Source organism: Agelaius tricolor, unplaced genomic scaffold, assembly GCF_023055355.1.
Source record: "Agelaius tricolor isolate 1412-34295 unplaced genomic scaffold, bAgeTri1.0.p SCAF_19, whole genome shotgun sequence".
Taxonomy (NCBI): domain Eukaryota; kingdom Metazoa; phylum Chordata; class Aves; order Passeriformes; family Icteridae; genus Agelaius; species Agelaius tricolor.
The window spans coordinates 1,950,578-1,966,505 of record NW_027269279.1 but is presented as its reverse complement, the minus strand read 5'-3'; the positions used below and the strand labels follow the sequence as shown (position 1 = coordinate 1,966,505).

General features: G+C 45.5%; 1 protein-coding gene across 1 annotated transcript; it reads left to right on the top strand.

The window, feature by feature from the left end:
* The first annotated feature begins 1,254 nt into the window (after positions 1-1,254).
* TEKT4 (tektin 4) lies at positions 1,255-9,117 on the top strand. The gene is made up of 6 exons (XM_071444671.1): positions 1,255-1,794; positions 3,727-3,797; positions 5,111-5,254; positions 6,558-6,780; positions 8,105-8,259; positions 8,796-9,117. The coding sequence occupies exons 1-6, from the start codon at positions 1,276-1,278 to the stop codon at positions 9,013-9,015; spliced, it is 1,332 nt and encodes a 443-aa protein (XP_071300772.1). The 5' UTR covers positions 1,255-1,275; the 3' UTR covers positions 9,016-9,117.
* Positions 9,118-15,928: the final 6,811 nt, after the last annotated feature.

Here is a 15,928-nt window from a genome sequence, read left to right as displayed (position 1 = left end):
ACAGGACCAGAGTCACAGGAAAGGCCTCAACGACGAATATTTGGGAATAAAAGCAGAACAAAGAGCACAAATGCGTTCAACCGAGCAGCCTAAAGCCAGTGGGGGCTCTCTGGAATTTTCCATGAGAAACCAGAGGGGTTGGAACTGGGATGAAATCCTCTCACCCCTGAGCCTCCTTTTTTTCCAGGCTAAACAACCCCAGATCCCTCAGCTGTTCTTCCAAATGTTGGCGTTCCAAGCCCTTCATCATGTTGCTCTCATCTGGACACGTTCAATCTCATGTTCAATCTCGTCTTTCCTACGGTTCCATGAGGGCCGCCCCGGCCGCCATGACACCTCCCTCAGGCACCTTCCCGCCTTTTCCTGTCACCATGGCAACGAGCCGCCCTCACCATGGCCATCCTAGGCCCTTGGAAAGGGCAAGGCCCAGACCCCCAGCCCACAGGGGAGAAAAAGGCTCTGAACTGCCCACCCTGGGTTCTTCTGGAGGATTCCAGAAAGCTGAGAGTGGGCTCTGGCTTCTCCATGTTGCGTGTCCTAAAGAAATGGAGAGAAGAAATTTTGTGTGAGCTCCGCTGGCACAATCCCTCCTGGCATAGGGCAAGGTCTTTGCGTGCTGAGGCTTTGCTGTAGCCAAGGAAAGCTCCTGGCTCAGGGTCACCTTTGCTGCTCAGCCAGACACCCCAGGTGCCCCAGCCACAGGAAATTGCTGGATCCGGGCGGTGCCGGTGCTGGCAAATGCCAGACCTGGGTGGTGCAGGCGCCGGCAATTTGCTGGATTTGGAGTCCTGGCACCGGCAAATTACCAGACCTGGGCGGTGTCGGGAAATTGCTGGATTTTGCCTTTCCGTGCCAGCAAATTGCTGGACTTAGGCTGTGCTGGCACAGAGAAATTTCTGGATCTGGGCTCTGGCGGTGGCAGCAAACACCAGATTTCAGGCTCCAGGTGCTGCTAAGCACCAAATCTGAACCCCTCCTTTTCCTTCCTGGAACGAGATGCCCCCACTCTCCCAAAACCCCTGGCATTTCCCCTCAGCCCTCCGCAGCTCGCGGCCTTTCCAATTTAACTGCAGCCGCCTTCCCGTTACCACGGCAACGAGCCGCGTGGGGGCGGGCGCAGACAGCTCATTCACCAATCAGCGCCGCGCTTAAGGCGGACCCGCTTTTTGATTGGTGCACGTTTCTGTCCATCAACCCGCGGGCCCGCCCTGTCGTTGGTTGCCGCGGTGAGGCGAGGACGCTCGGGCGGGAGCGGCGAGCGGCGGAGGCTCCGCCATGGCGCAGCCCGACGAGCCGCACCCGCCGGTCGTTCCCTCCTGCCCGCTGCCCAGCAAGACCTGCGATGTGGTCCCCACCGAGAGGCCGCGCTCCTGCTGCGGCATGGCCGTGGCCGGCTTGCGCACCGCCAAGTACCATCTGCCCGAGTGGCACCGCCGCAACGCGGGCGTCTGCTACGAGGCGTACACGGCGGGCGAGCAGGCGGAGCGCGGCCGCGCCGAGGCCAAGCACCTGGTCAAGCATGCGGCCGCCAGCGCGCAGCGAGCCCAGGGCTACTCCAAGGCCACGCTGGGCCAGCGGCTGCAGGACATCCACTTCTGGAGGGTGGAGCTGCAGAAGGAGATCATGGAGCTGGACGCCGAGACCAACCTGCTGGCGGCCCAGAAGCTGCGGCTGGAGCGGGCGCTCGATGCCACCGAGGTGCCCTACTCGGTTGTCATCGATAACCTGGAGTGCCGGGAGCGGCGGCAGCCCCCGGACCTGGTGATCGATGAGGTGGAGAAGCAGCTGATGAAGGTGAGCAGGACCTGGGCTTGGTGACAGCCCCGGCGCTGCTGCTCTGGTGGTAACAGGGGGCAATAATTCCAATAATCTCGCATGGTTTAACCTCTTCAATACTATTCTGCTTAGCCAACACACAAGGCCTTCAGCCCCTTCTACCACTCATAGCCACCTGATGACTCCTAGCTAACCTAACAAACCCAACTAACCTAGCGCTCCCTCCAACAACAAACCTCATAGCAGAACTAACGATTGTAATCGCACTTTTCAACTGATCCGCCTTCACAATTATCCTAACAGGAGCCACAAAAATCCTCCTTACCCCCCCATACACCCTATACATGCTCATAATGACCCAACGAGGCACTCTCCCATCCCACATTACACCAGTCCAAAACTCCTCCACACGAGAGCATCTTCTCATAGCCCTACATATAATCCCCATAATGCTCCTAATCCTCAAACCTGAACTAATCTCCGGTATCCCCATATGCAAGGATAGTTTCAACCAAAACATGAAGCTGTGACTCTAAAAATAGAAGTTAAACCCTTCTTACAGCGCTGAAATGAGGAGCAGCAGTGAGGAGGGGAAGCTGCGGATGCTGGAAGGGTCTCCTGCAAGTCGGGGTCTGGTGCTCCTTCCTGCACTCCAAGTGTCACTCCGAGGAATTTTTCGAGTTCTTGCTATGTTTAAAAAGTGTTCAAATCGCTTTGGGAAGTGATTAAATCACTTTGGAAGTGTGGCTGGAGGAGAGCAGATCCCTCCCTCAGCCCGGACCCCAACAAAACCGACCCAGAGTTTTCCTGCACCAGCACAAAAATCCTATTCTGGCATAAATTCCTTCTCTACTCGCCTTGAAATCCCCTCCTCTCTGACTTTAAAAGTCCACAATCCAGAAGTTCAGGAACATTGGGATATTCCTTGGTTGTTCCCATGCTCAGATTGTCCAAATTTTGGCAGTTTCTGTCATTAATTCTTCCCGAGTTTTGCCAAGGTGATGATCCAACCCTGTCATCGAGATTCCTGTCAAGTTCCAGTGTCATTCTTGTGCTGGATGTTACAAAATACACATTTTCCATCCTGGAATTACACCTATTCCAATATCCCATAAATTATTTCATGATTATTCACCTGCAGCCTCCCATCAGAGTCGATTCATGATCAGTTACTCATTAAACCAGAGGATTAATATTTGAAAAGTAGGGATCAGACTGAAATGTTTAAACCCGGGGGGGTTTTGGGGATTATCCTGGGAAGAACCAGGAATTTCTTGATCCCTTTGGATCCTTCCCAACTCAGGATATTCTAGGATTCCACATAGAGGGCATGGTAGGATTTAGGAATATTTTGAATGGGAATTTGGTGTAATTTCTGACTTATAACCAATATTTAAGAGGTTTTACCAGTTAAAAATATAAACAGGGAAGAGTTGGGGTAGGATATTTCCATGTGGGAATTGTTACCATTTTTAGGCTGGAAAAGACTTGAGAGCTCATCAAGTCCATGGTTCCAGGCATGGGAATATTCCCTGATTTTTCCCTATCTCAAAACTGAGCAGGGAATTCATTTATCCCATTTAATCTGATGGGAACATGGAATCCTGGAATGGTTTGGGATGGATGGGACCTTAAAAAATCATTGATTCTCACTTCTTCCCACTATTCCCACCCTCTCCCACTATCCCAGGTTTCTCCAAGCCCCTTCCAACCTGGCCTTGGACATTCCAGGGATGGAGCAGCCTCAGTTTCTCTGGGAATCTGTGCCAGGGAAGAATTCCTTCCATAACAGGATAACACTCAGACTTTTTTATGGAATCCACAGAATTCCAAGTTTTACCATAACAAAAGTGAGAGTAGATAAGGAAATTTAAGGATTTATCCCCAGGTTGCTCCTCAGGATTGTGTTTCCCGCTGTGGATCCGTGGAATTGTCCCTGTTTTTCTTTAGGAAGCGGATCTGATCCGGGATATCCGTGATCTTCTGAAAAGAACCATCATCCAAGCTGCCACCCAGATAAGGTAAAACATTTCCCAGGATTCTTCAGCCAAATAATTCCTGGGATAAAGGTGGACACAGATCTCAGCCAGGCCAGGCTTACAAGCTGAGGGAATTCTGTGTAAACCCGGATTTTCAGGTAGATTTAGATTTTCCTGCTTTCCACAACTGTGTTGGATTTGTTTTCCAACACTAAATTCCACTGCTATAAAAATATTCTCTGGATATCTTCTTGGGAATATCTTTGTATTATTAAAGGGCTTTTGGGGATCAAAGGCGCTTTCCAAGAGGAATTTTTTTTGCCACCAGAGGTCAGTGTGGACTTTAAATCTGGAATTTCTGTGCCAGGCCAGGTGTTCCTTGCCATTCCAAAGGATTATTTCCTTGGAATTTCTAAGAAACCCTTTGGAAAGATGTTATTGTATCCTAAATTCCATCAATATAAAGGAATCATGCTGGAAACTTCATATTTTAGTTAAAAAAATCCCTCAATCTGCTCCTGTTCTACCTGATAAAAGAAATACTGTTTTTTAAAAAATGGCTGTAAATGCCAATTAATATTAAGTAGCTCTGTTATATTAATTAGAGCATGAGAGGAGCCTAATGCATTTAATTTGGGGATTTTAATTGTTTTAAGATCATTTTAGCCCCATTTTAGTCTAAGTTTAGTCCCATTTTATTCCCCTTTTCCAAGAGAATTCCCAATTCCTTGGCTGAGAGTGACACCTGCTGTTATCAGCTGATAACAACCCACAGGCTTTTGTAATTAGAATCATTATATAACTGAGCGATGTGTGACTCTAATTAACAACAAAGCAGCAATTTTAATCTGAATATCATTAAAGATTGTCCAGTTCCATGGGCAGGGACCTTCCACAATCCCAGGGTGCTCCAACCTGGCCTTGGACACTTCAAGGATCCAGGATCAGCCACAGCTTCTCTGGGGATTCTATTCCAAAGCCTCCCTACCCTCACGTTGGAATTTTTTCCCAAAATCTCATCTCAGTCAGGCTCCTCTTCCAGGCATCCTCACACTGGAATTTTTTCCCAAAATCCCATCTCAGTCAGGCTCCTCTTCCAGGCATCCTCACACTGGAATTTTTTCCCAAAATTCCAGGCAATCTCACACTGGAATTTTTTCCCAAAATCCCATCTCAGTCAGGCTCCTCTTCCAGGAGATGGCGGTGGGAAGGGAGAGTTTGGGATTTTCCAACCCGCAAGGAATTTCACGGTCTTGTTTCCCTGTAGAACACAAAGGGTGGAGCTGTGCTTCCCATAGAGGGGTAGATTGGGAATTCTCTTGCTTCCAGCTGAGCTGTGATCCCAACTTTTCCAGGTCCAACCGGATCCAGAAGGAGAACTGCGAGCTGGACTGGTCGGATAAGGTGGAGACGTACAACATCGACGACAAATGCGTCGGCTACTGCACCGACAGCACCGACGTCCAGTACCACCCCAGCTCCGTCAAGTTCGAGGAGAAGTGAGTAATTCCCAGGATCTCACACCTGGAACGCCCAATCCCAGCTGGGACTGGGTGTGGGAAGAGCTTCAAGGCAGCTCCATGGATGGAAAGGCTGTGCTGGATGTTCTGCGTAGAATGTTTGGGTTGGAAGTTCCTGGAAGTTCATCCGGTTCCAATCCCAACACCTTCCACCATCCCAGGCTGCTCTAACTCCATCCTTGGGTTCTTCCAAGGGATGGGGCAGCCACAGCTTCTCTGGGAATTCTATCTCAGCCCCTGCCCACCCTCTCAGGGAATTCCTTCCCAATATCCCATCTATCCCATCTCATCTCTCCGTGTGAAGCCATTCCCTGTGTCCTGTCCCTCCATCCCTTGTCCCCAGTCCAGCTCTCCTGGAGCCCCTTCAGGCTCTGGAAGGGGCTCTGAGCTCTCCCTGGAGCCTTCTCCTCTCCAGCCTGTCAAGATCCTGGTTTTTATTTTTATTTCCATCCTGTAAATCCTGAATATATTCCTGAGTTTATTTGCCATGACTGAACTGGACAAAAAAAATGTGTGTGAATGTTTTGAGCAGCTTTTGCTCAAGATGGAGCACTTGGACTGATTTTATTTTAGGCTTCAGTTCCCTCTGAAGCCACAGGAGCGAGAGACTATTAATTTGGGGATTTTTTATCAATTTATTGGAGAATTTTTATTGATTTATTAGAAGTTTTTCTTAAGTTATTCAAGAATTTTTATTAATTAATTCAAGGTATTTTTATTGATTTATTAAAATATTTTATTAATTTATCCAAGATTTTAAATTAATTTATTTGAGGATTTTAACTGATTTTTGAGGATTTTAACTGATTTATTCAAGGATTTTAATTGATTTATTAGAATATTTTATTAATTTATTCAAGGATTTTAACTGATTTATTCAAGGCTTTTTATTACTTTATTTGAGGATTTTTATTGATCTATTAAAGGATTTTTCTTACTTTATTCAAGAATTTTTATTAATTTATTAGAGGATTTTTATTGATTTATTAGAAGATTTTTCTTAATTTATTCTAGAATTTTCATTAATTTATTGGAGGATTTTATTAAATTATTAAAGTATTTTCATTAATTTATTAGAATATTCTATTAATTTATCCCAGAATTTTTATTAATTGATTTGAAAACTTTTATTAACTCCTTAAAGGATTAATCCCGTTCCTCATGAGAAACCCACACCACAAGCAAGACCTGAACCAACCAAAAACCAACCCCACTTTCCCAGGGGAAGAACCCCTTTCTTAAAGCCCAAACTCCCAATTTACCCCATTCCTTGTTCTTCCAGCGCCTCCACACCGAAATCCTGGGCCCAGTTCAGCCACGACAACATTTCCAGGGCAGAACAGGAGAAACTGGCGTCGGTGCAGCTCCGGTCCCTGATCAACAACATCATCCACGACGCGTCCGAGGACCTGCGCATGCAGCGGGCGGCGGTCAACGAGGCCTTTGACAGCCACTGCAGGGAGCTGGACGATGCCAAACTGCGCCTGGAGAACCACCTGCAGCAGGTCCGGGGCTCTTCCTGGAGTTCTGGCATTGTTAAACAAAAAAAAAATGGTTTAATCTGCATAGGAGTGAAATATTTTGGTGTCAGATTAGGATACGGGGAGAGGTTTTGGGGTTTTGTTGCGGTCTCGGCGGTTTTTGTTGGGATGGAGTTCAGTTAAACACTTTAATCCTGATTTAAACTCTTTAAACCTGAATTAAACGCTTTAAGCCTGAATGAAACCCTAAAACTGGCCGATCAGGCAGCTCTGGTTGAGCCAGGATTCCCGGATTTTTCTGGGATGGCAGCAAAGTCAACCGGGCAGTTGACTTCAGCCTCCTCCAACATGGAGCAACTCCTTCTTTTGTGGATTTTACTGGATTTTATGTGGAATTCTGTGCTCTTTAAAAGTTATTTACTAGGTTTTTTTAAATGAAGTCCTGCTCCTTCTTTAAAAACTTTGGGAGTAAAGATTTTCCTCATCTCTGGACTGAGGTCATTGGAAATGTGGGAAAAAAGTCATTCCTTAGCCCCTGGTGGCAATTCCTGGGATGGGGATGTGTTGTCATCCCACAGAACACATGGAAGAGGTCTTGAGGGAATATTTCCAGCTTCTTTTTAGACTGAAAATGGGATTTTCAGCATAATAATAAAAATAAAGTGGTCAAAACCACTACAGTACTTTTATTTTTTCTGTGAACAAGGGGTGGCCTTGGGACTTTCCCCTTTTCCAATATGGAGTAGCTCCTTTTTTCTCTTTTAGCCATTGGCAAGTGTGGAAAAAGTATTAATTCCTTAGGACCTGGGAATGACAGCTGGATATCTTTATTTTTTGCATGTGTATCAATGGTTATGAAGGGAACAATTCAGGATTTCCTGTCTTTTCTATTTTCTTGAGAAAACCAGGTATTTCCAAGCTGATCAGCAGCTCTCCTTCAAAATAAATTGATTTTTTTCTTTGATTTCTAGTTAAAATTTACAATTCAAAGCACTCCATGGAGGTGGGATGTGTTTTCATCCCACAGGAGACATGGGAGAGGTTTGGGATCTCTCCCATGGTTTTGGGACATGGGAGAAGCTGCAGAATATTTTCTGTTTTATTTAAATTAAAGCTGTGATTCTCAGTGTAATATTAAAAATAAACAGGTCAAACCCACCTTAATTCTTGCATTTAATCTTAAATAAAATAAAATTATTTGTATTATCATCTAAAATGAAAATTATTCTCGTTGTACTTCATTCCCCAGACTGGTGGCGAAAACTTTAATGCTTCACCATGAAGATATTTTTGGGGCTGATATTCATCATTGTTTGAAGGTTTTTTTTTCCTTGGATTTTCTCTCCAGATCCTGAAGGATATTGGGGATGAGGAAGCCAACATTGTGAACCTGAAAAAAGCCATCAGGGACAAGGAAGCTTTCCTGAAGGTGGCTCACACCAGGCTCTACGACAGATCCTCCAGGCCCAACGTCGAGCTCTGCAGGGATGAGCCCCAGTTCAGGTCAGGAAATCAGCACCAAATTAGGCAATTAACCCCAACTTAGGTCATTAATCAACTCCCCCAAGGCTTCTGTTCCATCCCAAAGTGATCCCATTTGGGGCAGTTTAAAAAAATTTTTTACCTCACAACTTTTAATTTTTTTACTCAAAGTCAGAAATTACTTCTCAGTTCTGTAGTTGATCTTTATCCCAAATCAAATATTTTCTTGGATTTTTCTGAGGCTTTTTCCTGATGAATTTTTGATTCTGTAGTTGATCCTTTTCCCAAATCCAATCTTGGATTTCTCTGAACTTTTTTCCTGATGAATTTTTGATTCTGTAGTTGATCCTTTTCCCAAATCCAATCTTGGATTTCTCTGAACTTTTTTCCTGATGAATTTTTGATTCTGTAGTTGATCCTTTTCCCAAATCCAATCTTGGATTTCTCTGAACTTTTTTCCTGATGAATTTTAGATTCTGTAGTTGCTCCTTACCCCAAACCCAATCTCTTGGATCACCATGCCCTGATTTTTCATGCCTTAACCCAACTCCTTGCAGGTTGGTGAACGAAGTGGAGGAGCTCACAGTATTCCTGGAGGCCCTGAAGAGAAAACTGATGGAGTCAGAGCAGAACCTGAAGAATTTGGAGGAGACCAGGATGAAGCTGGAGAAGGAGATTGCTGTGAAAGCCAACAGCATTTTTATTGACCGGCAGAAGTGCATGGGCTACCGAGTTCGCTACCCCGTGGACCTGGAGGTGGCGAGTTACAAACAGTGATTTCTGTACCAGCCTGGAAAAACCAGGAGAAAAACTATTCCTTCTTTTCTGTTCAGCCATTGGCAAGTGTGGAAAAAAAAATCTGCGAGCTTTCATATGAAATAAATTGAGAAATTGTACATTAAAGTGTTGTGTTCACTCGGTTTTCTTCTACTTGGGATAAAATCCTTTTCCTTTCCCTTTCCTTTCCTTTCCTTTCCTTTCCTTTCCTTTCCTTTCCTTTCCTTTCCTTTCCTTTCCTTTCCTTTCCTTTCCTTTCCTTTCCTTTCCTTTCCCTTCCTTTCCCTTCCCTTCCCTTCCCTTCCCTTCCCTTCCCTTCCCTTCCCTTCCCTTCCCTTCCCTTCCCTTCCCTTCCCTTCCCTTCCCTTCCCTTCCCTTCCCTTCCCTTCCCTTCCCTTCCCTTCCCTTCCCTTCCCTTCCCTTCCCTTCCCTTCCCTTCCCTTCCCTTCCCTTCCCTTCCCACCAGCTTAAAATCAATTTATTCCATCTGCAAGCTATAGCATGTGTGCCTATTTTGGGGGATTTCATCCTAATAATTAAATAGGAGTGAACATTTATTAGGAATAATAATGAATAGGAGTGAATATTTCTTAGGAATAATGACAATATCCAGGTGGAAATAAAATATTTATAGCTTGAAATGAGAGCAATAAAACTGAGGATCACTCACTCAGCAAGGAATTTAAGCTGCTCAGGCATTATTAATAAAAAAACCCAAATTTTCCAGGTTTGATGACAATTTGCCCTTGGGAAAACCACTCCCAATCCATTGCACCTGCTGAGATGAATCCACGGATTTTTAATTTTAATTTTTTTTCAAGGGAAAAAAAAAGATAATTTAACCAGCTTGGGGATGCAATCCTGAATTTCCACTTCAGCACTGGGGTGTGGAGTGGAGCTGGTGCTGTGTTCTGACTTTTCCCTGGAAGCAAAGCCTGTGGATGAGCTGTTATTCATCATTTTATCCACAATTATCCACATCCCCAGCAAATGCCACGGAGCCATTATTGGGCATTTGTTAAATATGTGAGTGTCCAAAACCAGCGAAAAATGACCAGACCAAAATTCCATCATTTCCTGTTTTACTGGGATTTTTAACCTTTAAAAAGCAGCTGCTCAAAGGGGGAAAATTTTCCTTAAAGGCAAAATTCCCACAAAAACCCTGGGCAGGGAACATTTGCAGAGCCCATTGATGGGGTGTGGGGTTGGAATTCCTGGGATTTTGTGTTATCTGAATTTAGGATTATCCAGGAATTGCTTTTCCTGCTAAAAGCTGCTCCCATTCCTTTGGGAATGTCAAGGAGGGTTTGGGATCCAAGAGTTTGGGTTGTCCTTTGGGGTTTTTCATGGATTTCTCCTCATGATTGCATTTGATAGCCCTGAATTTGGATCCTGAGGGAGAAATCAGGGAATCCTGGAATGATTTGGGTTTGGAAGAGACCTTCAAGCCCATCCAGTTCCAACTCCAACACCTTCCACCATCCCAAGTTTTGCCAAACTCTGTCCAACCTTGAACATCCCAGGGATGGGGCAGCCACAGCTTCACTGGAATTCCATCCCAGCCTGGAATTCCTTCCCAAAATCTTCCCTCTTTTTGTTGTTAAATATATTTATAACATAGAATTATTATATGTTATAGGATTATGACTGAAGGGAAAACCCTGGAGCAGCCTTTATCCCACTTTTCCCAGGACTCCAAGCAGCAAAGTTTTTCTCCCAGCCCTCCCAGCCAGCAGCACTTGGAAAAAGGGAAACCTCAGTGTGGGAAACCTCAGCCTTTAACCTACAAAAAGTGAAAAAACGGGCTGGGAAAAAAAGAATCCAAACACCCCAAGGCATTTAAACAAATATTCCAACACATTTATCCAATACTCTGACACATTTATCAAATATCCCAACATTTATCACCCTCTGCTGATAAGAGGGATTTTATTCCCAGCCTGTTTGAAAGTTGGAGGGGGAAGGGTTGAGAAATTATGGTGAAACGGAATTCCTTTTATTTTCTATAAAATCCACATGGTTTGGGTTGGAAAGGACTTTAAAAATCACCAGAATTCTGGTTCTTTGGAGCACCTCTGCTGGAGAGAGGGGTTTGATCCCATTCCCACCCTGCCAAGGGCAGGAAAATGTTGGGAGAAGGATCCCAGAGGAGCTAAGTAAGGAAAATGTTGGGAGAAGGATCCCAGAGCTGTTGTGGCTCTCAGGGAGAATTCCCAGCCCCTTTCCCTCCATCCCAAACCATTTCCCTCCTTTCCCTCCAGTGGCTCCTCTTGTTTTCCCACTTCTCCCGCAGGGAGCGGCGGTGCCAATCCCCGTGATTCAATTCCTGGGGATAATTGGTCTGGAGGGAAAATGGAATGAAAAGCAGAGGAGGCAGAAATGAGATTATTTCCCAGGCTCCATTTAACTGCCTGTGCCACCGCAGTGCAGGGATGTGCCCCAGGAACGGGCAGGGCCCATTTGGCTGCAGTGGAAATGGTTCATTCCTGGGAAAACAGAGCTAATTTGGCAGATTGTTGTGATTATTTTAGACTGGATCTGCTGGAGAGAGGGAGGCTGGGAGCTGGGATAGTGAAAAATTCTGGAAAAGCAGTGAGGAACTGGGCTGGGAAAGCTGCACGACCCCAGGAATGAGCAGCTTTGGGATGGGGTTATGGCGCCAGGGCTCTCCGGCTTCTCTTCATCCCAAATTTTGCATCCATGAGTAAATCTTCCCTTCCCTTCCCTTCCCTTCCCTTCCCTTCCCTTCCCTTCCCTTCCCCTCCCTTCCCCTCCCTTCCCTTCCCTTCCCTTCCCTTCCCTTCCCTTCCCTTCCCTTCCCTTCCCTTCCCTTCCCTTCCCTTCCCTTCCCTTCCCTTCCCTTCCCTTCCCTTCCCTTCCCTTCCCTCCTCTCCCTTTCTTCCCCTTTTTTTCCCTTTCCCCTTTCTCCTCCTTCCCCATTTTCCCATTTCCTTCCCCTTTTTCCCTTTTCCCTTTTCCCTTCCCCAGCTCCAGAACAGGTCTCACCTTCCCACCCCACCCCAACCCCTCCCTCTGAGCAGCATTTCCTGCTCCATCCTCAAATTTCAGGGAACATCTGCTGGGATGGAGTTATTCCACAGGTGGAAAAAGGTGGGAATTAAATAAACACCAGCAGCTGGGAATAAATTAAACCTCATTTGGGATGATGTTCCCCAGGAAATGAATAAAAATGGAATGGCAGAAATCCACCAGGGAGGTAAACACGGTGTTCCTATCATGTTTTCCTGGTGGGATTTGCCAGAGGGAAAATGGGATCCTAAATCTGGGAAGTGCAGGGAACAGGGCCTGAGGGATCCCATTTCCCTCTGTGGGATTGGGAGCTGAGGCATTCCCACATCCCAGGCTGCAAAAAAAGGGATTTTCTGTGATCATTTTAGGGAGCAATTAATTCATAAATCCAACTTTTCCCTGATTTTATTAAAATGGGAGCAGGGAAAAAGGGAAGGGTTTGGAGTTTGCAGGAATAGGAAAAGCAAAAGGAAAGCTGGGATAATGCCATTCCACCCCCAAAATTCTCAAACTGAGCCATAAATCTCCACTTTTCCAATTCTTTTTTCATCTCAAGTTTGGCACTGCCAGAGTCCCCTCTGGGATAAAATTCCAGCTGCTTTTTCTGCTCTGCAAGGAGAAGTGAAGGAGTTTTCCTCTGAAAAAAACCAAAATTCCTCTTGGAATTAGGACTCGTTGTCCAACAGGATCCGTTTGGGGCCGGAGCCTCCTCCACCATGCCAGAGATTCACCATTCATATCTGGAATTTCTCCTCCCTCCTTGTTCCCTTCCCACCCCAGCATTTTCTGGAGGAATCACGGGTTGGGAATTTTATTTTGGTGTGGATTTTTAACAGATTTTTAAATTCCCACCCCAGAACAAATGGCAGGAAGGAGCTGCCAGCTTTTCCAAGGATTCCCACGCAGGCAGGGCAGGAATTTCTGGTGTTTTCCTTAAATACCTTGGTGTTTGCAAGCTTCAGCAGATTTTTCCAGCAGGTGGCAAAGGATTTATTCCTGGAATTTTCCTCACCCACATTCCTGCTTTGCCTTCCACATCCCAGATTTCTCCAGAACCAGGAGAATCTTGGGGCTGCAGTTTTGGGATCAGCAATTTCCTGGAAATCAGGACAGGAATGAGCAGAATTCCTTCCTCTTTTCCCAGTTTTTGCTCCAATCCAGTCCTAATTTTGCTTTATTTTCTGGAATTTAAGGGAGGAATATCCAGAATCTTCCTTGGCTCTTGGGTTTTTCCAACCAGACCATCCTGCAGCCACTTCAGAGTTATTTCTATTTATTTCCATGGGATTATTTTCATGGGATTCGTAGGAATTGGCAAAGTTTTCTGCTCTTTGATGCTGGGAAACAGAACCCAGGGAAAATGGATGGATTTCCCAAAATAACCTGGGATTTTGGTGGATTTTCCCAGCTTTCCTTTCCCTTTTAGGGGAGAAAATTCCCTGATTTTGCCACAACTGAAATTAATCCATCCCCCCCAAAAAAGCCCCTTTTTTCCCCCTAAAAATTCTTCCACTCAGCCCAAACTCCTTCACACAAGGGGAAAATCTGGAATTTTCCAGTGGAGCAGAGCGAATTCCACAAGATTCCAGAGGCTGGGCTGGGCCTTGGCACTGAGTCTGTTTTTAATCTCCCCCCATTTCAAAAACGTGGGGTAAAACCCCGTTTTTGGGGTAAAAAGGAAGCATTAAAATGTTATTTTTAGTACTCAGGGGTGCATTTGGTTGAAGAATTCCATCTTTCTTTGTTTCCAAGATGGATTTCAAGGACGGTTTCCAAAAATTGGCTGCTCCCAGGAACGGGGGAAGCAGAGCCTTATCAGAGCTCCCAAAATATTAAAAATCTCCTTTATTGTGCCCTGGGAAGGAGCAGGAGAGGGTTTTGCTCCTGGAATTCTTTCTTCCAGCAGATCTTTCCCCTGTGCATTCCAGAGGGATCATTAGGAAAAAGCTGATATTCCCAGAATTCCAATCCCAAGAGCTTTGGACCCTTAGAGATAAAATAATTTTTATTCATTTTGGGGTTTTTATTTCCATAAATGGGATTCTGAGGGATTTTAGTAAAGGCAGGAATATTCACCAGAGATTCCTTCTGCAACGTGAAAATATTCCCAAAAATCAGCACTTGGAATTCCTGAGGAGAAAAGCAGGAATCCTTTTCCTCCAGGGAATTCTAGGAGCCCTTCTCCCTTCCAGACCCTTTCCTTAATTTTATTCAGAGTCTGGCATGGTAGAAAATGAATTTCCAGGAATTTCACCACACTTTGGAGGCGATGGAAAAAAGAAATTCCAAAAATAATGGGATTTTTCACAAGTTCCAGTTCGGCTTTGTCTGAGAGAACAATCCAAGGATATCAGGAATTGAATGGGTTTATTCAAACCTCGTGTGAAAAACCATTTCAGTGTTGATTAACAGCCCCAATCCACGATTTTAGGGAACAATTCCATCCGGGAATGACTCACTGGGAGCAATTAGAAGTTTCAGGCTTGTTTGGAAGTGGGAAAGTTTAATGGGGTTTAGGGTGGGTTGAATGGGAATGGAGCAGGAATAAGGCACTGCTGTGTTCCAGGATCAGCTTCCCCTGCGGAATTCTGGGCACTGGAAAACATGGAATTCAGGCTGGAATAAATTCCTGCTGGGAGTGGGAGCTGGGGGGGAAAATGAGGCCAAAAAAGGGAATTTTGGTGCCTTCAGAGCCTCTGCAGCACCACGGAGAGCGACAAACCACGAACCCGCCCTCGCCAGGGGTGGGGAATTTGGGCGGATGGGAGGAGCAGGAAAATAAAACCGATAGGGGCAGAGATAAGAGAAACCCTTTTCTAGAGGCTCATCCATCCTAAGGGGGATCTAATTCTTGTTTTAGGCTTGGTTTTGAGCACTCATTTACGGCTTGACTTTAACTGATAAGCGGTGGAGGAACAGGTGAATGAAGCTGATAAGGGTTGAAGACGAGATAAATCCTTTTCTAGAGGCTCATCCATCCCAAAGTGGATTTAATTCTTGTTCAAGGCTCAACTCTGAGTTTAACTCATATGAGGCTGGAGGAACAGGAAAAGAAAAAAGCTGAAAATGCTTGGAAAAGGTCACAGATAAATGAAATCCTTATCCAGAGATTCATCTGTCCCAAAGTGAATTTAATTCTTCTTTAAGGCTCAACTTTTGAGAATTCATTTAAGGCTCAACTTTGAGTTTAAATCATGTAAGGCTGAAGGAACAGGAAAATAAAGCTGATAAGGGTTGAAGATAAGATAAATCCTTTCCTAGAGGCCCATCTATACCAAAGTGGATTTAATCCTTATTTTAGGCCGGGCTCTGAGCACTCATTTAAGGCTCAACTCTGAGTTTAACTGATGTGAGGCCGGAGGATCCACTCCCAGGCATGGGGCAGCCACAGCTCCTCTGGGAATTCCATGCCAGCCCTCCCAGGCAGGAATTCCCAGTTCCCAATATCCCATCCACCCCAATTCCCAATATCCCACCCATCCCAATTCCCAGCATCCCATCCACCCCAATTCCCAGCATCCCATCCATCCCAATTCCCAATATCCCATCCACCCCAATTCCCAACATCCCATCTACCCCAATTCCCAATATCCCATCCACCCCAATTCCCAACATACCATCCATCCCAATTCCCAATATCCCATCCATCCTAATTCCCAACATCCCATCCATCCCAATTCCCAATGTCCCATCCACCCCAATTCCCAATATCCCATCCATCCCAATTCCCAATATCCCATCCACCCCAATTCCCAACGTCCCATCCACCCCAATTCCCAATATCCCATCCATCCCAATTCCCAGCATCCCATCCACCCCAATTCCCAATATCCCATCCACCCCAATTCCCAATATCCCATCCACCCCAATTCCCAACATCCCA